This window comes from Prosopis cineraria, unplaced genomic scaffold (genome assembly GCF_029017545.1).
Source record: "Prosopis cineraria cultivar Desert tree isolate PC_DT_omini unplaced genomic scaffold, ASM2901754v1 PC6, whole genome shotgun sequence".
Lineage (NCBI taxonomy): Eukaryota > Viridiplantae > Streptophyta > Magnoliopsida > Fabales > Fabaceae > Prosopis > Prosopis cineraria.
In genome coordinates, this window is record NW_026555337.1 from 1981775 (window position 1) to 2006531 (window position 24757).

Consider the following 24757-nt stretch of genomic DNA (forward strand, 5'->3'; position numbering starts at 1 on the left):
AAACAATAGAGTTAAAACTACAATATTAAATAATTTGTTTTCTTTATTTTTTTAATAGAGGCCCCAGACATGAAACATCATTTTGAACCCAGTTTAAAAAAAATCACGATTTTGATATTCATGACCAGACAAGAAAATGGTAAAAGCGTCGCCGTTGAACTTTGGGGTTTTGCAATGGGATCAAGGAAAGCGATCCCCGAAGTGATTTAGAACCCATTTGATTTTTATTTTTTTTTATTCTTTAAAATTATTCTTTAATATAGTTTTCAAAATTATTTTTAAAACAAAATAACAAACATTTGTTTAGTTATGTTAGTTTGAAAAAATAAAATTAAAAAATAATCAATAGTAATGATTATTGGTAATTAATGATGATGATTCATTGATCAAGACAGCTGTATTTTTTAATAATTAAATGTAATGTATTTTAAAAATAATATAAATAAAATAAAATTAATTTTAAAGTGTTTCTATTTTTTATTTTTTTAAAAAAATAAGAATAATTTTAAAAATAATTTACTTTAAAAAATTTATTTAAACAAAATTTTTATTTAAAAAACAAAAAATGTTTTTAAAACATAAACCAAACTGTTAGAAGCTACTATATCACTGTTGTCTCAGAGGACGATTAATCCGAGAACCGCAGTGATAGGTATCTAATTCTGAAGCTCCGTGCTCGGCCCACGGTCCATGGTCCAACGTGTATGAAGACCCCACACTTGAGTTTATTTAAGTTGGTTGTCTTTTTCCGTCTCCTCGAAAAAGTATCACCACTTTGACGTTTTAATTAAATTGTTAAATTTATAAATTTAAATAAATTTATAATAAAAATATAAACTCACGTCATAAATTCAAATCATAAACTCATAAAAATTTATTTTTATTAATAAATAATTATTAAAAAATAAATATAAGTTTAATTTAAATATATTAAAAATATAAATCATTGAAATTAAATTTATTTATATTGATAAATTGTCATCTGCTCCCTTAATTTTGTATATAAGAGAAAAAATTATATCACACATGTTAAAAAAGTTAGTTAACCATAATAATTATGTTTAAAAATAAAAAAATTAAACTAAAATATTTTATATTAATCAACATAAGCATGTATTAATTATTTTTTATTAATGTAAATTATGGAGTGATTTAAGAAATGTGTAATAAATATTTATTAAAATATATAATTTTTTTATATAATAAAATAAGTAAAAAGTGATAGTTTCTCTTATAAATAGAAACAGAGTGATACAAGGCATAAAAATTTTAAAATAGAAGAACTTATTTTTGGTATTTTTATTTTTTTATGGATATTAGTTTTTGTATTTCAAGTTTTTTTTTGAATCAAGTCAAATAATTTTTATAAACTAAATTTTTTATAATATATACTTAACTCACTCAAGTAAAAAAAAATTAATAAACTTGACAATTTTAACTAATCTTATATCTAGTTTGAATTTATGAATTAATTGATATAATTTTATAAGTTAAAAATGATGAATTTAGAGGTAAACTCGTAAGTTTAATCAAGTTTGTATTTAATTTGAGTTTATAAATGAGTTGATATAATTTTATAAGTTAGAAATATAAAAATATTAAATTTAAAAAGTCAATTTGAGAGTTTGATAATTATTAATTATGATTTTAACTAAGTTGATTCAGGATCCAAAAAAAAACAACGTTAATAATTTTTGTCCACCTCAATTTTCAGGCATCATCTCTCACGTTTACAGAATGCGCGAGTAAATTCTAAAGCGATCCATGAAAATGGAAATTTGCCATGACATTTGTATTTAATTTGAAATATAATATTTGAATGTCAAAATTATAAATAAAATTAACATCAAACCACAATTTTAACAATTTTCACTCACATATCAGTTAATTGAAAAATACTTTTTTATTGGCTGACGAAAAATCATGGGAGCTCTAAATCTATACTTTTTTAGTTCACAAAAATATACCGCATCTGGAACCTAAAACTATTTGTTTTCTTTCTTCTTTGAATTTTCTAGGTCAGATCTATTTTTAAATAAATAAATGGGAATGGCACGTTTGACTAAATTTGTCAATGACGATTAACGACTCCACACGCCCCGCTGAATTAGCTGCAGGCGGGAGGCTACATCACAAGAATGACCAAAAAAAACAAAAACTATAATATTTTTTTGTTTTTTTATCTAACATATTGTTGCATTATAATATTATATTTAAAAATGTATGTTATTCAAATCATTACAAGTGAGTTTTTATATATTATTTGTTATACAAAAAATTCTTATTATTAACATTTCCAGTGCTTTGAATTTATTCCTGAATTCTGACAAAAAAATTATTTCTGAATTATAAGATAAAAATATATTAAACATGTGATTAAATGAATTTAATTTTTTATTTTATTAATTCGAAGAAATATATTTTAATTTGAAAATTGCATATAAAATGTATCTTGATCCTCAAATGAATAATTTTAACAAAAAAAAATACAAAAATGACTAAATTTACCTGTTCATGAAGCCATCCATAACCTGCAAACATGGGTGGAAGAATTGTATAGGTATCATCGTACAAGTCAGGCGTGCGGCGTGCCTATATCCATCTCATCAGTTATGGACTTACAGCAGATATATTAATTGCGATTTTTTTGGCCTGTGGATATTTAAAAAAAAAAAGGAAATGCAAAATTGGAAACCTAACCACTGCTTGATTAAAAATTTATTCTAATTTCAGACAAAAATTAATAACCTAATGACATTTTCTTGATTTCAGTAAGAGGATTGAAATTGCTTCATGAGCAGGGATAGAGTGGTCTTAAATCTGAAATGTAATGATCAGCTTATACCTGGATTCCTGCTTTCACATGTTCAGATGTCGCAGGCAACTCATTTTTAATTTTCTTTGAAAACCTAATTCGATTTATTTAACACTTAAATGTCGCTTTCCCTGTTTTCTCTCCGGGCAAAGCGCCAGATAAGAATTGGAGTGGGGGACTGGGGGGGATTAGGTCCGCACATGCCGCTTTTCCAACCAGAGAATGCCACACTTGCAGGCGTCCCACATAATCTAATAACCTATTGCCATACATTAACATTCCCCCACTCGCGTTCCATTCTCGTGTTTTTTAGGCCTACCCCCTTGCCACCTTCATTCTCTCCGTCATTTTCACCCCCAACTTGCTTAAACGAAACAAAATCTATTTGTTCCACTGGGACGTGTTCCACGTCAGTTGTTCATATTTTTTAAATGTTTCAGATAGTGAAGGGAAACAATAACATTACACCACATAACATAATTTTTCTTTTTCTTTTTTTTAAAAGGACCTAATTTATATGTACTCCCTCAATCCTATTTATAAAGTATTGGATGAAGAGTTTTGCAGTCATTTTTTATAACGCGGTACATTAATTATTTATTATAATTTTTTTATTTTATCTCTATTCAATATTAGTACGAAAAAGAAAGAATTTTTTACGGATGTATTTAATACGATGAAAAATATTTAATTTATAGGCAAAAATGACAAGTTTTAATATTTTTTTTAAATTTTAGTTAAAAATACCAAAAGTGTGAATAAGTCTAAAAGAGGGAAATTTTTTATTCAAAAACTTCTTGCAGAAGTATCATACAAAGGCAAGCAAGCATAGTTGAAAATATTTATTAACAAGAAGTTGCGGGCAAATGAAAGATCAGATTTAGAACAGCTGTAGAGATGTTGATCGCAACTAGTTATTGGTTGGCCATTCCGGGCCACTAATGACTTTAGCCTCACAGCATAAAGTAACTCACGTCTGTACTTGAGTCCAGCTTCTCATATTTTATTTATAATTTTATTTATTATGTACTAGTACTATGTTAATAGATAAAAAAAATAAAAAAAAATAACTTTTCTCGATAAAAAAATTAAAAACGATTCTTGTCTTTGATTATGGGAAAACTTTTTTTTTTTTTGCCAGCATTAAAATTTGTTTTTATCCCTAAATTATACCATCAAGGGCATTCAGTGTCATATACTTTACTCTGATGAAATTGAACTTTTAAACTTTCAAAAATATATCACCCAAAATCCTCTCATTAAACTAATGCTAACAGACGTTAAGTGAGAATGTAGGGCCAAAAATTTTGAAACGTGTGTCTCCACATCATCATCTCACCCTCTATCTCTCTACCTCATCAAACATTTCACCTCCTCCTCTACGCTTAATCTCATCATCCCCCTCGTCCATGGCTCAATGACGAGCCCCTTTGTCCTTCTTATCACTATTCACTTCACAAAAGCTCCCTGATTGTCGATGACTTTGACCCTCCCTCCTTTAATCTCTTATTCCTTTTTGATTTGCTTCTCCCTCTTCCAATCTTTATCGGTGGACTCAAAATAGGCGTGGAGAGGGAGGAATGGGTTCTCATGTGCCACTGGAAGAGCTAAGGTGCATGCTATAAATGCAAGCTCAATGGATTCGTTCAATCGTGGAGGCTCAAACCTAGCCTTAACAATAACCTCTATTGCATCTCATCTAGGTATGGATGATGTTGAAGATGGCACATCTATAATATACTGAGAATTAACTCCCTAATTAACTAAGTTAAATAAAAGTAATTAAATAATTTTAAAAGTATGATTGAATTTGAGTATTGTTTGAGAGGACTACTGAGCTCATTTAGTTGTGGTTACAACTTCAAAATCGAGTTTGAGGTAAAATTGGGCCAACTAGGCCTAACAGTGGGAGAAAATATGAAGGATTCCCTTTCGTACCATCTACTGCAACTTGTGTAACACCCACTGTTGTGTGTGATATAAATTGGTTGTAACGAATGGTATAAAGAGCACCCTTTTGCCTAATTTATGCAACATATTGTGGCCAAAATTCTACAGAAAAAGAGCTAAAGTCAATTCAAAAGATAGAAAGAGAAAGAGAGAGGTTGAGCGAGAAAGAGGAGGACGTCTAGAGCTTTGCTATATCTTGAGTTTGTGAAAATTTGGGAGTGATTTAGAGCCTTCAATCTATCCTAGTAAGTTTCTTAAGCCTTCTCCTTCTTTGTTCTTCCTCTTTTGATAGATTTGGAGGTTATGGTTTGCGTGGGGAAGTGATTTTCAAACTTATAGGATTTTGAGTCCGAACTCAATGACTTAAATAGAATTAATAAAAGTTATTAAAGTTATTTAAATCAATGATTAAGGGTTTTGGACATTTTTTAGTTGTTGAAGCACATTTATGTCCAAAAATTATATTAAATGTAACATATGTTTATAACATATAAAATCTCAATCATCGTATTCTCGCATGCAAATTCTTAATATCATGTTTATAGTATGTAATTCTCACATCATTAATATATCCCATATCAAACATTTACATGCAACTTGTGTTGAGGATTAAATTTTTGACTTTTCAAAGGTTTGAAATAATTGAAAAAAGTTTAATTTGTGCATTCACTTGTTTAATGAATTATAGATGTTTATGAACTTGTTTGAAAATCATGTGAAGCTTTTAAACTTGTTTTCAATGCAAGTGTGGAAACTTGATATGTGTGAGAATGAAATGAATGTTTGAAGTGATGATTGTAAAGATGAACATGGTTATATGAATATGTAAGATAAATGAATTGCGATAATGATGATATTTCAAAAGAAAAGTATGATTTATAATTGTACTCAGATAAGTTATTTAAAAAGCATAGGTGGTTGATATGGGATATATTAATAATGTGAGAATTGCGTACTATAGATATGATATTAAGAATTTGCATGCGAGAATATGATGATTGAGATTGTATATGCTAGGAGTTAAACATATGTTACATTCCATGATCATATAAAGTGAGAGTTCATCTAAGGAGAGAAGTAACGATTTTAAAATTCACATGGCATGATCATTATTCAAAGCTTGATGGCTTACCTTTTCATTTATAAATTGTCTCACTTGTTCTCCAAAGAATTATCTTATAGTTTACTAAAGGACTCAAATCTAACTAGTTTTTACTTGTTTAATGATGAGGCTAGCTCAGAGGCACATCACCCCATAATGTGTGATTCGAGGAAAATTGTAAATCATAAGTAAGTATGGTAGCCTTGGCTATATAACTTCTCACCAATAGAAGGCCTGAATAGTCTAATCATATGGACAGACCCTCATCAGTAAATAGTTCATAGTTTCATGCTGAAGGTGTCAAGGGGGTATGACGATAGAGTTGATCACGCATCTCATTGACATTGCTACAACACCTTGTGTCCTATGTCCTGTATCAAGGGGGTATAAGATGTGATGAGATTATAACATCCTTGTCCTGTGTTCCATCCCAAAAAAATGATTAGGACTAAATTTGTCTTGTGTTTTATTTCATCCTGAAAGTTGTCTCATTAGGAATTCTAATAAGACCAGGATGAGACTGGGACATTTCGGTAAAGTGGACAACATAGAAGAAAGACATAGATAGTAACATTCATTAAAACATTAAATCACATAACTTGCTAAATGTAAAACTAAGATAACACAAGCAAATAAACTACAATGATTTAAAGTCAATTATTAAATTATATCAATCACAATTACACATGAACAACTTAAAGTTAAGTATTTATGAGACATAACACACAACTTCAAGTCATTTCTCTTATTTTTTAGTTAAGATATTCAAATATCTTAACAAAAATTATTAAATATAAAGATATAAGAATTTATTGTATTAATATAATTAATATGTTGTTAAAGAATATATTATCTTGTATGGCTTGTTCCATGTCATTAAAATTGTCAATATCACAAACTTTTAATTTTAATTAGGGATTGCAAATATTGAAATTAAATTAATAAAATCAACATACTTAATGCTTATTTTTAAAAGAAAAAAAATTTCAGGATAGAAAGTTCTGAGGGCAATCTCTTAGCCCATTTTGTCTTGAACCCCTCTTTATTCCCTCCTGCAAAGTCCCTTCTCGCTTTCCTTAGATTGAGAAAGTCTCGTCCTAATATGACCAAGATGAAATTGAGCAAACCAGAACAAATACAAGGTTAAACACCTCTGCACATGGCAATGAAAAATAAAATGTACTCCTTCCATATCAAATTATAATATAACCTTGGAATTATTATCTCAAAATATAAGACAGTTTGAAAAAAAATTAAGATTACATTAATAATACTTTTCTAACATTACCTTTCAAATAGATAGAGAAATGAAATGATATTATAGCATAATGATTAAGAGCTCATTTATTTTAACTTGTTTCATGAAAAAATAACCTATTTTTGAAAAAAATATTTTGTAAATTTTTATGATGTTTGTTTAAACTTTTAACAATAATCAAAATTCTAAATAAAAAAAGCTCCTTAGAATAACTTATAAAAATAACCTAATACGGTCGATATAAAATAGTGTTTTAAAAAGGTAGGATATGCAAAGATATCATAAAATTTTAAAAATAATAGATTAAGAAATTATTTTTATACAACAAAAATCAAGGAAAATATTATAAAATTTTAAAATAACTAATTAATAATTACTTTTTTATTATCATGACCAATACAAATATAAAATAATGTCTTCCTTTTATAATATATATATATATATATATAAAATAAATCTATTTTTAACAAAAATTTTAAACTATTAAAAAATTACATATGTTTTAATATCAAACAAATAGGATTTAAGTAGAGTTGAAAAACGAGTGTGCTCAGCCATATAGGCTTGGCCTTTATGGGTCTGAGCCCTTAAGCCCTATTTTTTCTTTTTTGCCCCTTTTTTAAGGCTTGACTTTTATTCAAAAGGCTTAAGGTCAAGCTCTTAAGCCTTATTTTAAAAAAATAAAATAAAATAAAGTATTATAGATTAATTATAACATTCCAAAACTCAAAATAAAACAAATCTAAATTCTCATAATTTTTTTTTAAAAAATAAACAACATACATTTTAGAAGTCTAAATTAATTAAAATATTCATGTATCTAAATCCAAATCCTTTCATCATTTAGAAATCATGTTTAAAATTAACTATGTTACAAAATAAATTGAAGGGGTTAGCAGCATCAATTAAAAATGAAATGTTCAAATTATTTAATTTTATTATACATAAAACTTTAACAAGTGATTTCATACTTCAAAAAGTTATAAAATAATATTGCAATTGTATAAGATGAATCATCAATTAACTGCACGTGAAGGACCTTAATTTCCTGATGCGTCATCCTCTGTTAAATATATAACACGAAGCTAAAAACTTTGGTCACAAGGCCCAAGTCTCAAGTAGCTACGCATGAAAGCAAACGCAGCAAACATAGTCATAAGGCTGAGCAAAGCACCTCCTCTCCTAGTGACAGATAATTAGAGGTACTTGAACGCTAAAGCAAAGAATTGAATCATGAGCACCTAAATCAACTTGCCGTCGCGAGTACTATCATCCGTCACCGAGATCGAGAGGGCCAGAGAACGAGAGCCGCGAGCAATCCTTCATCGAGATGGAGCTGGCTAGAGAAGGAGGTGGGCCAAGAGGAGAGAGCAATTCGTTAGTGTGTTGCGTGAGACAAGTGAGAATGAGAGTTCGGTGGAGTGACTTAGGGTGTTTTCAAGAGAGAGCAAACGGTGCGTCTAAGGGGGAAATGCGACAAACAAAAAAAAAAGAAGAACTAGGTTTCAAGGGCTGCTTAGGCACAAGACCTTTTTCCGGAGCTTATAAAGATTGAGTTTTGAAGCTCAATTTTTTTAAAAATATCTAATTTTTTGAACTCAAACTCTAATAAAAATAAACTTAAATGGGTGGCCTGTCAAATTTGAATCTGATTCCTAATCCTAGACCTAAGCCTGTATGTGCATTTTTAAAAATTTATAATTTTATTTTAAAAAAATAAGCTTGTAAAGTGTTGTTTTATTTGTAATTGTGTTTTAACTAATTTTATAATTTAGGATGGAGGTATTAAAAATGATTTAAAGATTATACTTGAATTATAATCAAATTGAAATTAATCTAGTTATAAAAAAATATTTTATTAAATTGATGAATATATTAGTTTAATAGTTTATCATTATGTTACTTGAATTTGTATGAGAGTTACACTGTTTTAGCAGTTTACAGTCTAACAGATTCCTCGAATTTTCATGAAAATAAGAATAGCCCTATGATTCAAACCGAACACCATTTTATTTATTATATGCTTTTTGGGTCTTATTTATACAACACTTTTAATATATTTTATTATAAATAAAAAAAATTTTAAAATTTATTAACTCTATTTAAAAATTTAATAATTTCTTAACTTTATTTTTATTAAATATATATATTTTAACAGTGCATTTTCTCTCTTCAACATTAAATAGAGGTCAAATGAAAAAAATTATAATAAAAATTTGATAAAATAATTTATAAATAAAATAAAAAAAATCTTCTGCTTATTTTATAAATAAAATAAGAGGGAATATTTACGTTAGTCATGAATCTCCTTTACTGTCATAAATTATCTCTTGCACAAGGAGCGCCTACTATTCACTCCGCTTATTTATTTCTGTCCCCTCTTATTTTTATATTTATTTATTTTACCATTGCTGCACCCACTTTCCCAGATGAGATTCGGGTGCATCGCGGTTTTTTCTGGAAACCAGCTAGCCCCTCTGAATGGTAATTTCAATCCTCCTCCCACTCCTCTGATTTTGTTTGCTCCGATTTTTTATCTCTCTCTTCTTTATCTTTCATTTTTCTTTTCTAATTCGAAAAGCGAATCTATGAATATGTCAATACATGGTTAATACCAACCCGTGCTTCGCTAGATTCTTGTTGAACATGCTTTTGTTGCTGTTGTTCTTCCTCCTCCAGCATTTTTCATTCAATTTCTTACAATTAACTGATGGCTGTTCCTACTCCAGATTTGTCTTCTGCCGCCGAGCTTTCGTATTTGGTTCTTTCCGATTCTGCTGCTTATCTGAAGAGTGCCAAAGGTGCGTGTTGCTTCTTCCTTTTTAGTTCTATGCCTGTGTGGTTTTATCGATAAATAGATATTCATTATTTTCCTCCTCATGCTTGTTCCAGAACCATAGGCCTGTAGAGAATCCAAAGCTGCAAAGAAGTGAAATAAAAGATCATCTCACTTGTTTTTCATAGATTCCTAGATGCCAAGATGATGGATCGTAGAACAATTGGCTTCTTTTTCTGTTGCTTTTCCATTTTGCCGTTGCTTTGCTTTTCTGCCACCTTCCTACCGCAAGACAATTACCTCATAGACTGTGGAGCAGCTTCTAATACTTTATTCGGTAGCCGCAATTTCGCGGCGGATGCGTTCTACAAGAATCTCCTTTCTACTCAACGTGATGTTCTCGCCAGTACCTCCTCAAAATCAATCTCTTCCTCTGCCGATTCACCTCTATATCAAACAGCAAGAATCTTCAGTGGACCGTCAAAGTATACGTTCTCGATCAGCCAAAAGGGTAGACATTGGATCCGTCTCTATTTCTTTCCATTTGTGTATCAGAACTTCGATATGAGTACAGCAAATTTTGCTGTCACAACCCAAAACAATATTCTTCTCAGTGATTTCACTGTGCAGAAGAATCCTGTTGTGAAGGAATATTCTGTGAACGTGACTTCAGACACCCTTGTAATCACCTTTACTCCTTCCAGCAATTCCATTGCATTCGTAAATGCAATTGAAGTTGTTTCAGTACCTGATGAACTCATTGCTGATGACGCTTCCACCATAAATGCACCGGGAAGTTTCTCTGGGTTGGTGACGCTGGCATTTGAGACAGTTTGGAGGATTAACATGGGTGGTCCAACTGTCTCCTCTGCAAATGACACCCTTCACCGGACCTGGGTACCGGATCAAAATTTTCTCGCCACTCCTGACCTTGCTACCGATGTTTCAAATATGGCTGCTGTTAAGTATGTAGACGGCGGGGCAACAGAGAACATTGCTCCACGTACAGTCTATGGTACTCTCACAGAGATGAACTCAAGCAGTGATCCTCGTAGTAATTTCAATGTGACCTGGCAGTTTGACGTAGATCCAGGATTTCAGTATCTTGTTCGACTTCACTTCTGTGACATAGTTAGCAATGGCCTCAACGAACTTTACTTCAATGTCTATGTCAACTCCTACATGGCGGAAAAAAATTTTGATCTCAGCACCTCTACTAACAATGTTTTGGGCGCTACACTTTACAAGGACTATATTACGGCCCCAACTGATAGCAAGAACATTCGTGTAAGTGTTGGCCCTTCTACTTTAAACAGTGATTACCCGAATGCCATTCTAAATGGGCTGGAGATCATGAAAATGAGTAATTCTAAGGGCAGTCTGAGTTTAGCAACAGCTGCGACTGGTACTGGTTCAAACTCAAAGACGAAAGTAGGCATTATAGCGGGTGTAGTAATAGGGACATTGTGTGTAGTGGTCCTTGCTGGATTTTTCTTTGTATTGTGCAGAAGAAAACGTTTGGCACGACAAGGCCTTTCAAAGACATGGGTTCCCTTATCCATCAATGATGGAGCTTCTCATACCATGGGAAGTAAATATTCCAATGGCACAACACTAAGCGCCGCTTCCAACTTAGGGTACCGCATCCCATTCGTGGCAGTTCAGGAGGCTACAAACAATTTTGATGAGAGCTGGGTTATTGGGATAGGTGGTTTTGGGAAAGTGTACAAGGGAGAACTGAATGATGGCACTAAAGTGGCAGTTAAGAGAGGGAATCCCCGGTCCCAGCAAGGGCTTGCGGAGTTCCGAACTGAAATTGAAATGCTATCTCAGTTCCGTCACCGCCATCTAGTGTCCTTGATAGGGTATTGTGATGAGAAAAATGAAATGATCTTGATCTATGAGTATATGGAACAGGGAACTCTCAAGAGTCATCTCTATGGTTCAGATCTCCCAAACTTAAGTTGGAAAGAAAGGCTGGAGATCTGCATTGGAGCAGCTAGAGGACTACACTACCTTCACACTGGCTATGCCAAAGCAGTTATACACCGAGATGTGAAGTCGGCAAATATCCTGCTTGATGAGAACCTTATGGCCAAAGTTGCTGATTTTGGGCTATCAAAGACAGGGCCTGAAATTGATCAGACACACGTGAGCACTGCAGTAAAAGGAAGTTTTGGATACCTCGATCCTGAGTATTTCCGTAGGCAACAATTAACAGAAAAATCAGATGTTTATTCATTTGGGGTAGTTTTGTTCGAGGTTCTTTGTGCAAGACCTGTAATTGACCCATCACTTCCTAGAGAAATGGTGAACTTGGCCGAATGGGCAATGAAATGGCAGAAAAAGGGGCAATTGGAGCAAATCATAGATCCTACCCTTGCAGGGAAGATCAGACCGGATTCTCTTAGGAAGTTTGGAGAAACTGCTGAAAAATGCTTGGCTGACTTTGGCGTGGATCGGCCTTCTATGGGGGATGTCTTGTGGAATTTGGAGTATGCCCTTCAGCTTCAAGAGGCAGTTGTTCAAGGTGATCCTGAAGAGAACAGTACCAATATGATTGGTGAACTCTCTCCACAGATAAACAATTTCAACCATGACGCAAGTGTTTCTGCTGCTCAGTTTGAAGCTTCAACCGTGGATGACCTGTCTGGTGTTTCAATGAGTAGGGTTTTCTCACAGCTGGTGAAGTCTGAGGGGAGGTGACTTTGTAGACTCTAGCTTCTATACTCTGCGTTACATATCTGCACCACCCTTTGTTTTCCACCTTTTTTTTTTTAAACAATTTTTGATTGGTTTGTCTTCTGAATTCTTATCAGTAGCTATCAGCAAAAGAGCGAGGCAACCATAGATTTGTAAAGATAGACCAATTTAACGAAACATGTTTGCTTCATCTGTAAGCGAGCATCTTGTGATTTTTTCGTTTATGTTAATCTGGGTGGTCTTGTATCTCAGGTGTCTTGCGTATAATTATATGTCTGAATCTACCATACTTTTTTAAGTTCTCCAGACAGTCAAGCGGGGCTGCGTCTCTAAATTGCCATGCAGCTTGTTGTGTCTTGTTGGTTCTTTATTTATTTTAAATTTTCTGTTCATCTCTGTCTCCTCCCATGTAGCTTCTGTTTTATACTTTTCCGTTCTGGTGTGTTTCCGTATAGCTTTTTTTTTTTTTTTAAGTTTTTGTAGGGTTTATAATCATATTGTCTCCGTCTTCCGGACATTACTCTCCCTGCTGCCCCAGAGCTTGCAATAACCTCTATAAATATGCCAATGCAACCTAAGTTCTTGCGGAATTCTGAAAAAAACTCAGAAAGCTAACCCAGGAGTTCCCTTGATGGCAGGTACTAGAAAATTGGAATTCACAACGGGAATTAGGTGATGTTTTTATTATTTGAAACTTGAAATATAAGAAATAATTGCGTGTGTTTTCTATTTTATTGTGTGAATACTTCAATGCATAAAGCGAGGGTAAAGATAATGGCAAGATAGTGCCAATGCCTACCACCACTACTGCCACAGTTGGTCACCTAATTAAGTGGGCAACTATCATCCAAACATATTCACTCCTTAGCCCTGGTGTGCATTGAGTTCAACTCAACTATGAGAAGTAAATAATGTCTTAATCAGCCAATATCTAATAGTAGGAAAATAGCAATATAATTTAGCGAATAAACATTCTAGTTTTGAACATTTTATTTGCTTTTGGCTTAATTTTGAAAGAGCGATTGAGGATGTCACATTTCATATGGTTGATCATTGTTCGAGAAGTATATCATCAGTTTTATCTACAACCGATAAGAAGTAATCCTACTTCTGAATCCATTGTTATAGGCAAGAGCGCATGACCACGTGTATGTATAGTGATAGACGAAAAGACGATTTGGAACTGGATTCAAACTGGGCACGCCATGAAATGCCACATGAACCCTTTAGTAGATCGCGATCATGAAGGAAGTTGGTTCCCGTCTCTATCAATGCCCTCAATTTTTAATAATGGAATTCTGAGAGGGGGGAAATTGCAAATAAGTGCCCTCATTTTTTAAAATTTTGCGTAAAAAGCACCCAACGTTATTTCCTAGCTCCGGCAGTATAGGCTGTTTCCCGGAAAAATCGAATATTAATTTTGTATTCGGGTAAAACAGTGAAGTCCTGAACATCCTGATCTCAAATCACAAATTCTTCCACCAAATAATTTTGATAAAGTAATCTGCCACTAAATAATTACTGGCTGGAATATCGGTCGCTTTGGAGTCATGGAATGGTAGTAACGATGATTTGACAAAAAAAATAATGGAAAGAATAACGTTCTGAATGAATCGCCTTTTTTATATAAAGGGTATCAAAGGTTCATGTTGTTCAAAAAAAAATGTAAACTTTATTTTCCCCATCACACGAAAATAAACATAGCGAATTCTTTAAGCACAGGAGTTGTAGTAGTTGCAATTTTCAACCATCACCTTGGGCGCACACAAATTATGGGAAAAGAGAATTAAATAATTAATGTGATATTCTGTGCTTAAATATTTGAAACAAAAATCAAAATGAAATGAAAACTTAAAAAACGGAACACCAGACGGCAGAAGCAACCCATGTGGCATACTGATCTGCCATGTGCATTGCCGCCTCGTGAAACGGAAAGTCTAAAGGTGTATTAAACGTTAAATGTCCATTCATCGTTACTGTGCCAAAGGAGTCAAATGTCCATAATTAGTTATTACTCTCACTACTGACTCAAAAAATCCATTGTTTATGCCTTATATCGGTTTTGTTAGTATTCTCCCACAAATGGTTCTAGCATAAACAGAATCTTTTGACATTCCTTTATACTCATACATACTGCTGCGAAACGAACCTCAAAAAATAACACGCCTATTCTTGACAGTGCCAAAAGAGCTATTAATTAATGGTCTAACGTTTCCGCAAATAAATGCGTTTTGATTTAGAGATTTTAACATAACAAAACTCCTTTTGAAATAGATGTGATTAAAGGAAAGAAAACTCTATAATACGGGGGAAAATCGAAAAACACAGTGAGCGAGTGTGAGATTTCATATAATGAACAAAAGTAGGAATCAAAAATATTGTCCATGATAATCCGCGTCGTCAAGCTTGGAAGAGCATGATAACAAACGGTGAAACACTGAGAAGAAGGCAGCACAAGACACATTCTTAACCCTTCTAAGCATATTAAAATCAATCCTGACCCTACCTTTAAGACTTGTTACATTTTTCGAACAAACACTAAAATACTTGATTGTCTTGTCCTTCACACTCTCTTCCTTTCTCGAAAATGTGTAGCTCCTCAAGTACATTTGTCTGCACGAGATGCTATCCGAAGCCCTAGTTGGCGAATTGGTGTCCCTCCCGCTCCTAGAGCTCACCATCTTCACAAACTCTGCCTCCGATTCCGGCCACTTATGGAGGTTCACATAGGTTGGCCGGTGGAGGGGGAGGCACGGGTCAGCGACAGCGTTGGATATGCCAATAGAGGCCATGGAAGCATAGTAGAGTGAATGGTTGAGGAGAGTAAGAAGAGTGGGCACTTGGAGCTTTATAGACTGTAAACTGTGACATGAGTATGAGGGTTGATGTTTCAACGATAGAGACATGCAACGATTTTAAGGTGAAGATGTGAATGGGCAGTGAGGTTCATATTTTGGAAGTGTAGGAGGTCTCATTGTCTTCACATTCGGCATTACATGTGTGGATTATGTGTTTGAATTTCTTCATGTTATGATGTTTTCATTCCCGAGTGCGGGAGTTGTGTGATGAGACAAGACATGGGGGCAAACCGCCCTTTGCGTTTATTCAACACATACCTTCCTAAGTTCACTTCCAACATTGATAATTAGCTACTAACGTCTCAAGTGTTGCATTTTTTTTTAAATGAATTGTATCGTTTATATATGATTCCAATAGTATGGTTTTTTTTATTATTATAATGTTTTACAAGTTTTAAGAGGATGTTGAATTTTTTTTTATATATAATACATATTTTATGAAAATTAACATTGAAAAATATTGAAATTGCATATTTTTTAACCAATTGATTGATTGCGGACCATTGGCTAGGTCTCAATTAATTTATATTTAGGTAAATTAAAATAAATAATTGATTTTTTTAATTACTTCGTCCTTTATTTTTTAGGTGATGTAATTTTAGAGTTGGCAGGATTAGAATACTTCTCTATAAAATAGTAGGCGGATTATCATAATTGAATAACTCGGTCATTACAATGTTATCTTTGAGGTCACTTTCCCTCGTCAGTTCAAGCCTGCAAGGGTTCAAACATCTCCATACATGCGTTTTCGTTTTTTCTTTTAAATAATAATCTCTTTCGGTTTCGAATATGGTGAATTTCCACAAACGGAGTTGGTGAAATCTAGCAACTTTGAGAATATTACATCCATCATGGAAGGCTGGTCAAAAAAGCATCCACTATGCATAGAACAATCAAACCATCGGCAGAACGCCAAACGTCGATTTCTGCATCTTTCTTTAAAAAAAATGATATTCAGCATTTATAATTCGATAAACATGACCACCAAACAAAGAAGTCATAGGTCACACCAGATGAACATGACTGTTGATGGGACAAGTCATTTTATGCAGTCTCCGGAATCTAGTGCGTTTAATTTTAAACATGTACTCTAGCTTTAATATTAGATCTCGTTCCATCAATTAGATCAACAGGATTCTTTCTTGCAGTCTCACTCTAGAATTACACGCTTGAATCCAAAATCCTAAACCAGACGCAAGCTCTTCAGCATAGCCCACTCTCCAGCTTCATAAGCACTGCAAAGGCCTAAATTATGGCATAACCGAGCTATCCAAGTGGAATAGTTCAGAGTCACGCTTCACAAAAAAATAGCACGACTTGGCTAATGATCCCTGATATGTTGAAACTGGCCCATGACGACAACCCTCGGGCCAGAGTTGGGTTTATACTCAGCCCAACTCTGCTGTGCATGCAAGGCGTAGCTGCGTTCTCAATAGAAGGAGCAATTGCCCCCATTAAATAAGTACCAATAAACAAGTAAACATTTCACTTACCTTTATGTTAAAATTACACTTGCCCCTTTTAAAATTGTAATTGCCCCAACAAAGAATTAATTGTCTCACATTCTCTTTAAAATTAATTAAACATTCATATTTTAAAAGTTAGAGTTTATTTTTAGTTTTTTTGTATTGATACTCTTTGTCTTTTAATTTTATGTAAAATTTTATTTTAATTCCTTAATTTTATAAAAAAATTTAGTTATTTATTTTTAATACTGTTATTTTTATTAACAAAAATTTCTATATTAAATTTTTAAATATTAACAAAATATTCTCAAATATTAATATATTACATTTAATTTTTTAAAATAGTAATGATTGACTCAAAAAATAATCATTTAAAACTATCAGTATTAAGGTTAAATGACTGAAAATATACTTTATAAAATTAAAAAGCTAAAATGAATCCTTGTATGTAGTTCAAGAACCAAAAGTACATTGTAACTTATTAAAAAATATTGTTTATCTTTTATTTATTACAAAAATAAATTTATGATGAGAATTAAATTAATATATATTTTTAAAATTCTCATGTATTTATACTTATTTAATTAATATTTAAAATTATATTTTTTAAAAAAATTATTGATATTTATATTTGGTATAAATGTTGCCCCCGATTACTAACTTTTTCTGGGGTTGTCGCTGCGTGCTTCCAGTGATGAGCCCAACATGCTTAACTTTTGTCTTCTTTTGTATTTTTGCGGATACACTACCATGAAGCGCATTTCCAAACATCATAAAAAAAAAAACTAAACCAAACTAAAATAATGATATACTGAATGCCATTTTGTGATGCTTTTTTTTTTTGGAGGGGGGGGGGGGAATTTTGTGGTGAAAATTGTAATCAAGCAGTTCGCGTAAAATTTTAGTTTCGAAACCTCGTGTTCTCTCACGGTCACGGAGATCGACATGCAACAACATTTTGAACTTTGTCAAAATATTTTTTTCTTTGTTTATGTGGTAAGGAATAATGATTGCCTTAGGTTAATTTACATGTGGAGATACAATTCTTGTCGGAAAACTTTGAAGATTACGCCTCTCTAATGTATTGATTTTAGTTAGGATATAGAGTTGACTATGACAAAGTTTACTTGGCTTGCCCCTGCTGGAATATTTGGAAGCTCAGGTCAGCATTACTCTTCAACTACGCCGCTTTAAATCCAATTCATGTACTTAGTACCACCAAATTAAAGCAGCAGTGCAGGAATTTTGGAAGACCAAGTGCTCTGATCAGCTCGTGATGCATGATGGTTGGATGCCCCCGATAAACATTCTATTGAGATAAACTGTGATGGAGCTTTTGGTGCGACTGGTAGAGACGACTTGAAAATTTTTCTCAAAGGATGGAAGGAGCTTGTTGCTGCGGACTCAAGCTTCATGTCTGAAATCCAAGCCTGCACCACAGGCACAAGGTCATGACAGAGATGGATTGCCTAGACTTACTGCTTTTATCGTGCAGGTTGGTATATAGGAACGAGACTAAATATGAAAATTACAAACTTTTCTTGCCACTTACGTTTTAACAGTTACTGCTCTCACAAATAGCAACGGACATTCCTCTTTTATCAATACTAGTATAAAATTTATAATAAAGCATGCTAATCATAAAATATAAATAATATAGTTTTCAATAAGCTTCAAGTTTTGGCATGAACATGTGAGTAGGGAATGGAGGCATTCTCAGAAATTAACTAAATGCGGAGCAGAATAACAAGAATAAGATAAAATAAAAGGATTAACAAAAAAGAAGAGAAAGGAAGGCTCAATCCAGAAGTTAAAGCAGAAATGGGACCCAGTGCAGAAGCTGACTAACATTGGTTCCCATGTGCAGTTTAGCTGTGATGATTAATAATAACCAGGCAAACGATGGTGCTTTAGGAGGCGTGACATTAGATTTAGATTTTGGAAGCCTTTTCCAATCTCGTAGGCGTTTAGCTTCTAGCTGCCTCATACAATCATGCCATCCATTTTCGGCCCTTCTTCATTCTCTTTCTTTAGTTCTTTCTTCTTTAATTCAGGTTCTCCTCTCATCATTGCCCTTTTTCATCCTTCCTCCTCTCTCCGATCCCGGCCTTGTTTTCTCTGCCTATGCTCATCAACATACCTTTCATTTTGCCTCTGCCCAAATCTTTGCTCAATCGGTGTTCTGCTGAATATTATGACCACGTGATTCGACGACACTTCAAACTAAATACCCCGAGTGACTTGATTTTAACAATTTGTTTATTTTCCGGAAAACTGTTGGATTTTGCTTTTGAAATTGATGATATTTTGTGGAATTAAAAAGGGACCCAAAGAGGCCTAGTGGCTAACACAGCGCCGGCCGACAAAGACTTGTATAGGGCCATCCTCTCCCCACATTTGCATGTTACCTCATAAGCCATAGCCTTTATTTACGCCTCTCTCAAACTTTCAATTCATTCAAAACAATCATCAATGCGTCAATCTTATTATATTTCCTCAACTTCCCAGCTTGTTCTTGTAATTTGTACGACTCTTGCTTATTCATTTATGAAAGCTAGACAGCCCGGTCTTATTTAATCATTGGATTCGTAACTCTATAGGAAAGCAACCCCCAAAATGGGCAATATTATATATATATATATATATATAAGGAAGAAGCTCCAACATGAAGATGTAACAAGCGGCCTTTATTTTAACATTTTCCTCAACATAAGTTTGCCAAACAGATTCTAGACATGATCATGCATAGCAATTCTTTTGTTTACTCTTCTTCGGCTAAAGACAATGGTGAGGATTGATTAAGCCGGTCCAACTTGTAATTACCCTGTAAAACTTTAAATATGTATACACTCCTGCAAGTAAAAAAGAAGCACTCATATATATATATATATATATATATTGTAGAAATGACATAAAATTAGATCTACCTCACACACAGACATATATGTAGGTATATATGTGCCTTGTGTGGGATTTTCAGCTTAACTCAATTTGATAATCGAATTTGAATTTAGATATTATTACTTTACTACTGATGATTTTTTATGCCACTTGATCATGCAAAAAAGAAGCTAAAATTTCTCCATTCAGCTGAAAGGTGCTAAGTGCAATCCCTATGTCCTGCGACAGATCAAAAAGTGGAAGCCAAATTTAGAGCACTCAGAGTTCCCGTAAGTGATCAATGTTAATGTTTTACCACAGCCTCGTGCATTCCCGGATGCTTGATTACCTTTTTGGTTTTTTCAAGAATGCTTCAACAAAAAGTATTTATATATAACTTCGTATAATCATGGAGAAACCCCAATATAACAACTTGTTATTTCAGTTTTGATAGACAATTATACGCACCAATTGCTGCTGATGCAGAGTCTAAAAAAAGGTGAAAAGGGCACTCAAAAAACTTCACCCTAGCTAGATTAAAGTCTAGTAAGAGCACATGGTCACATCCCAATCACTATACATTTTTACATTATTTGCTAATATGTGCTGTACTTCTAAATTTTGGCACCCTAATGCATAAAAGGAGGATCGCAATTCCAATTCAAGCTGATAGCTGTACGTTATTGATCTAAAACATGAGACCAAAGGAAGAACTATCTTGAGGCTCTTGAACAAGATTTGCAGCGACCAAATTATCAAAGAGATTAACCCAATTCTCCTCTTCGTTATCTTCTTCCTCTACTCCAACACCATTTTCATGGCTCCGCGGACCTGTAGGGTTCTTATCAGTTTCTTCGTTCCTCGCAAATCTTCCTCTGATGCGTGGCCTGCTGTCTGCCAGCGTCTTCCTGCAAGCATACTGATTCCCCCATACAGAATTTCTCATTCACTTTCACTCTAAATTAACCATCAATAATCGAATAAATAATACGACAAGATACAGTAATATAGGCACATACTTGTGTGTGGGGCGTATTATAATAATATAGCAAGCACAGTATAAAGAACAATTATTTCCATGCTCTGAATGATCGTTTTCTTTAAGGTTTTGGCACTAATGGGATTCTTAGTTGGAGAGTAAGACAAATGTGTGAATTATGAGAATAGTTCTTGCTTCACATATATTCAAAACTATAATAATACTCACTCCAATCCTAAACAAAGAAATTGGTTCAGGGATTTGTTTTGGCTCTAAGGGTAGAATTTCAATCTATTTTATAATATCCTATATAAATTATCATTTTTGGTTAATTACACGTATTAAAGAGAGGTTTCTATCAAAAGGAGTAATTTGTAATGGAAATAATTAGGATGCAGTCTGGGGAAAGCAACACACATCTTTTTACAAATAATTAACTTAACTAATTTCTTTAATTTCTGTAAATTAGTTGGCTGACTTTTATACTTGGAATGAATCGAGTTATTTTTATCGTTTAGTGAGACGACCATGGAGCAGGGAATATGAGGAGGGGAAAAATTTCGGGTAATCCAATATTATTTGAAAAAGTCACTCGGTTTTTCACTGTTTTCTTAACTTTTACTCGAGAGTTGGATATGACAGATTTAACGAGGGTTCAATGAGCCAAATCTGATTAAAGAAAGGGTGGGCAAGGATTTAATTCCCCATTAGTACAGTGCTGTCCATCTTTGGTGGCTACTGCTTGTTTTGTCCAATGAAAGATAATAAATAAAAATAAGGAAGGAAATTAATAATTGCCTTGATTTTCTTGGTGAAGTTCCTCAGATTTCGCTTCCTTCGATATCTCTCAATCCTCACCTTCTTTTCCTCTGGGCTGTAACGACATGCCCTGCTCATCCCTTCTATGATCATGCTGCTTTCCCTTGCCAATGCACTCTCTGTCCCTTGATTCCTCTCTTCCATTCCCTTTATCCTCTGCACCCAATTACACCCCACCACCACATATTTTCCAATTTATATCACCCAAAAATATAATTAAAAAGCGCTTCATCATGAGTACGAAGAAAACAAAACATATAAATATTTAAACTCAATATCTGTAACCACAACAATATTTTTTTCAAAACAGAAACTAAATTCAAATGATATGATGAGATACTTATAATTTCCAACGCACCGTATAATTTTTATATGTCTATATAAAAGTACTGTAAACATGATCATAATAAAATCCATCCATCACTATTATTATTCCCAAAACATGCAACTGGCCTCTTTAGTTTCTGTTCTTATTTTTTTTAAAGAATAAAAACTATTTTATAATGCAGTTTTTAGATTTATTTTTAAAACAAAACAAAATGAAAATATATTTGATTATATTAATTTAAAAATAATTTTAGAATTAAAAAATAGACTAACAGGCGGTTAATATAATGATAGCTTATGATAGAAATTGATAAAACTAATTATATTTTTCAACAAAAAAATATAATGTATTTTTCAAATAAAAAATAAAATGAAAATAACTTCAAGATATTTTAATTTTTAATTTATTTTTAAAAATAAAAATGAGAATATTTTTTAAAATAATTAAATTCAAAATACCTATCTAAATGAGTTTTTAAATTTTTTTATCATAAAAACAAAAATAATAATTTTTGAAAATAGAAACTGCCCCTTGTATATATTTTTTTTAAAAATTACCACCAACATGAAAGTTTTGTTTTGTTCAGTTTCTAAAATAAGTGGATGCATTATTCAATCATTGAAAATTAAACAATGTTTGTCTTAGGTAATAATGAGGGCGTGAAATTTAACATAAAACAAGGCTTTCTTTGGCCAGACGTAAAACAAGTTTGGTGCCTTCTCTGAATTACTTTGTGCACGTTAGTTTTCACGCACGACGGGTGAAAATTAAAAATGAGACTTGTGAGATTGTGATCAGTAGAGAATTAACCTGCAAATCACCAGTACTGCAAACTCTGCGTACCGGACCGACGTCGGAGTCAAGAAACTCGGCAAATAGAGCAGAAACAGGGTGGCGATAGTCATTCTTCTGAAGCGAAAGGCTGCTCACGCTCCTCTGCATCAAGCTTGGCCGTTGAGTTCTGTAGGTCGCCAGCGAACTGGGCCAGCCGTAGCTGCTACAACCGCTGCTCCAACTATTGTTGCGGCTCATCTCCAAGTTGAGCAGCGAGTCGAACTCAGTGACAGCGAGCCGGTCTGGAATGAGGTGGTTCTGAGAAGGCGAGACGGAATGCATTGACGGAAGTGAAGGAAAGAGTAGTGGCACCGTGGCTGCGGTCGGTGACGGCAAATAATCGATGGAAGTGGCGGAGCGTGAGAATGTAGCCTTAGAGTGTGGGTACATGGCGCGTGTTGATGTGCAATACTTTAACCAGAGATCGGATGCAGTTACTAGACGGAGAAGGGAGAAAGTGCAGAGTGAGGGAGTGAGTGAGTGTCGGAGGCAATGAAGTATTTATTAGAGACCCAGCCAGAAGGAAAATGCCAAATAAAACAGATAAAAAAAAGTATGAAGGAAAAAAAGTGGGGGGCGAAACGGTGATGGGACGGTACGGGATGATGACGTCATACTTAAAGAAAAGCGAGAGGAGGCGTTGACCTCTGTTTTTGCTTAACCCTCTGATCTGATGGGCCGACCAGGAATCGGGGATTAAAGATCCCACTGCAAGCACAAGAGTGATTAAACCGTTAAATAGGATTAAGCAGGTTTAGATTAAACCATCCGTACATGATCATGTGCTGATAAACTGCGCAATTATTCATGGTCGTTCACGAGGCAGCCATCAGTAATCCAGTACTTAACAATTCAAAATTCTGGTTTTTTTTAAATAATTCTCACTTTATAATCTTAATCGGTATTAATTATTTTTATACAAGTTTATCCTTCATGTATAGCAATATCATAAAACAAACCATCTCAAACACTCTCTTCTTTTTATTGTCATGTAACACTAAATATGTTGTTATAAACTAGGCTATTTATCTACTTTCTTAGACTGTACACACAACCATGATAAATGATAAATATTTTGAGGTGGAAGTAGGGTGTGGACATAATATTTGTCCTCAATTCATTGCCTTTTTTATATTTTTAAAGTATGAAATAATTGTATATTTTCTTCGTTAAAAAATATAAGATATTTTTTAAAAAATTAAATATTAAAAAAATATAAGATATTTTTAATCTTTTGAGGTATGATCATTGTATTTTTTTAAAAATATTCTTATTGATAGTAACTTTATATTTATTATAATGTGTTTAATAGGGTTAAACATGAAAAGATAGAATTAATTTGAATGCAGGTAACTACTTTATTGAAGGATAAAATTCGATTAAAAATATCTTACATCTTTAAATAGAGGGAATATAATTAATGTAGAATAGCCCATTCTTGCTTTGAATTTCGCATATATCAAGGGAGTTTGGATTTTTGGTTTGGCCAAAAGTTCGAATTTTAAATCACTATCGACACTCTATATGCAGTCCTATGCGCCTCGCGTCCATATATGCTCATGCATGCAGATTATATACAATCGTCCAAAATTTGGAAATTGGATGTTTTTTATGCAGATTATATGCACATGTTTTATAAGTTGTCCAAGTATAAATAAACTTAAACTGATATGAGAAGTATAATATTAAATAAAATTGAGTTCAATAACTAATAAATAAAAGAAAATGACACGTAAACTTGAATTTTGAAGTTTTGATGTAACACCTTTATGCTGCTATTTAATTTGCCCGCTTCTCTTCTCTCCCATTTTTAGGTAGTAGTTCCTCACTGCTAAGAGTTTTAATTAATTAAATCGTTTTGTAACTTAAGTATATAATGTAAAGCACCCCTACGTCGACACAGAAAAAGACAAACATAAATTTGTATATGGATGATGCAGAGGAAAACCAAACATGTTAATGAATTATATTATAATCTTCCGAATCTGG

At 33.1% G+C, this 24757-nt stretch overlaps 2 protein-coding genes across 2 annotated transcripts; one reads left to right on the plus strand and one right to left on the minus strand.

Annotated features, from left to right (window-relative positions):
- Positions 1-9523: 9523 nt before the first annotated feature.
- On the plus strand, positions 9524-12938 carry LOC129313398 (receptor-like protein kinase HERK 1). The gene is made up of 3 exons (XM_054956451.1): positions 9524-9609; positions 9855-9926; positions 10018-12938. Exon 3 carries the CDS (start codon positions 10106-10108, stop codon positions 12605-12607), a length of 2502 nt encoding a protein of 833 aa, XP_054812426.1. The 5' UTR covers positions 9524-9609; positions 9855-9926; positions 10018-10105; the 3' UTR covers positions 12608-12938.
- Positions 12939-20212: 7274 nt separating this feature from the next.
- Positions 20213-23223, minus strand: LOC129313399 (two-component response regulator-like APRR5). Its single transcript, XM_054956453.1, has 3 exons — positions 22745-23223; positions 21586-21762; positions 20213-20727 (listed from the first exon to the last, which is right to left on the minus strand). Exons 1-3 carry the CDS (start codon positions 23156-23158, stop codon positions 20497-20499), a joined length of 822 nt encoding a protein of 273 aa, XP_054812428.1. The 5' UTR covers positions 23159-23223; the 3' UTR covers positions 20213-20496.
- Between the last annotated feature and the right edge of the window lie 1534 nt (positions 23224-24757).

Excerpts from the sequence above, each read along its gene's own strand:
- LOC129313398 (XM_054956451.1), top strand. The coding sequence starts at position 10,106 with ATGATGGATCGTAGAACAATTGGCTTCTTTTTCTGTTGCTTTTCCATT.
- LOC129313399 (XM_054956453.1), bottom strand. The coding sequence starts at position 23,158 with ATGTACCCACACTCTAAGGCTACATTCTCACGCTCCGCCACTTCCATC. Across the intron at positions 21,763-22,744 it reads GCAGTACTGGTGATTTGCAG|AGGATAAAGGGAATGGAAGA; the intron begins GTTAATTCTCTA and ends AATTGGGTGCAG. Across the intron at positions 20,728-21,585 it reads ACTTCACCAAGAAAATCAAG|TATGCTTGCAGGAAGACGCT; the intron begins GCAATTATTAAT and ends TGGGGGAATCAG.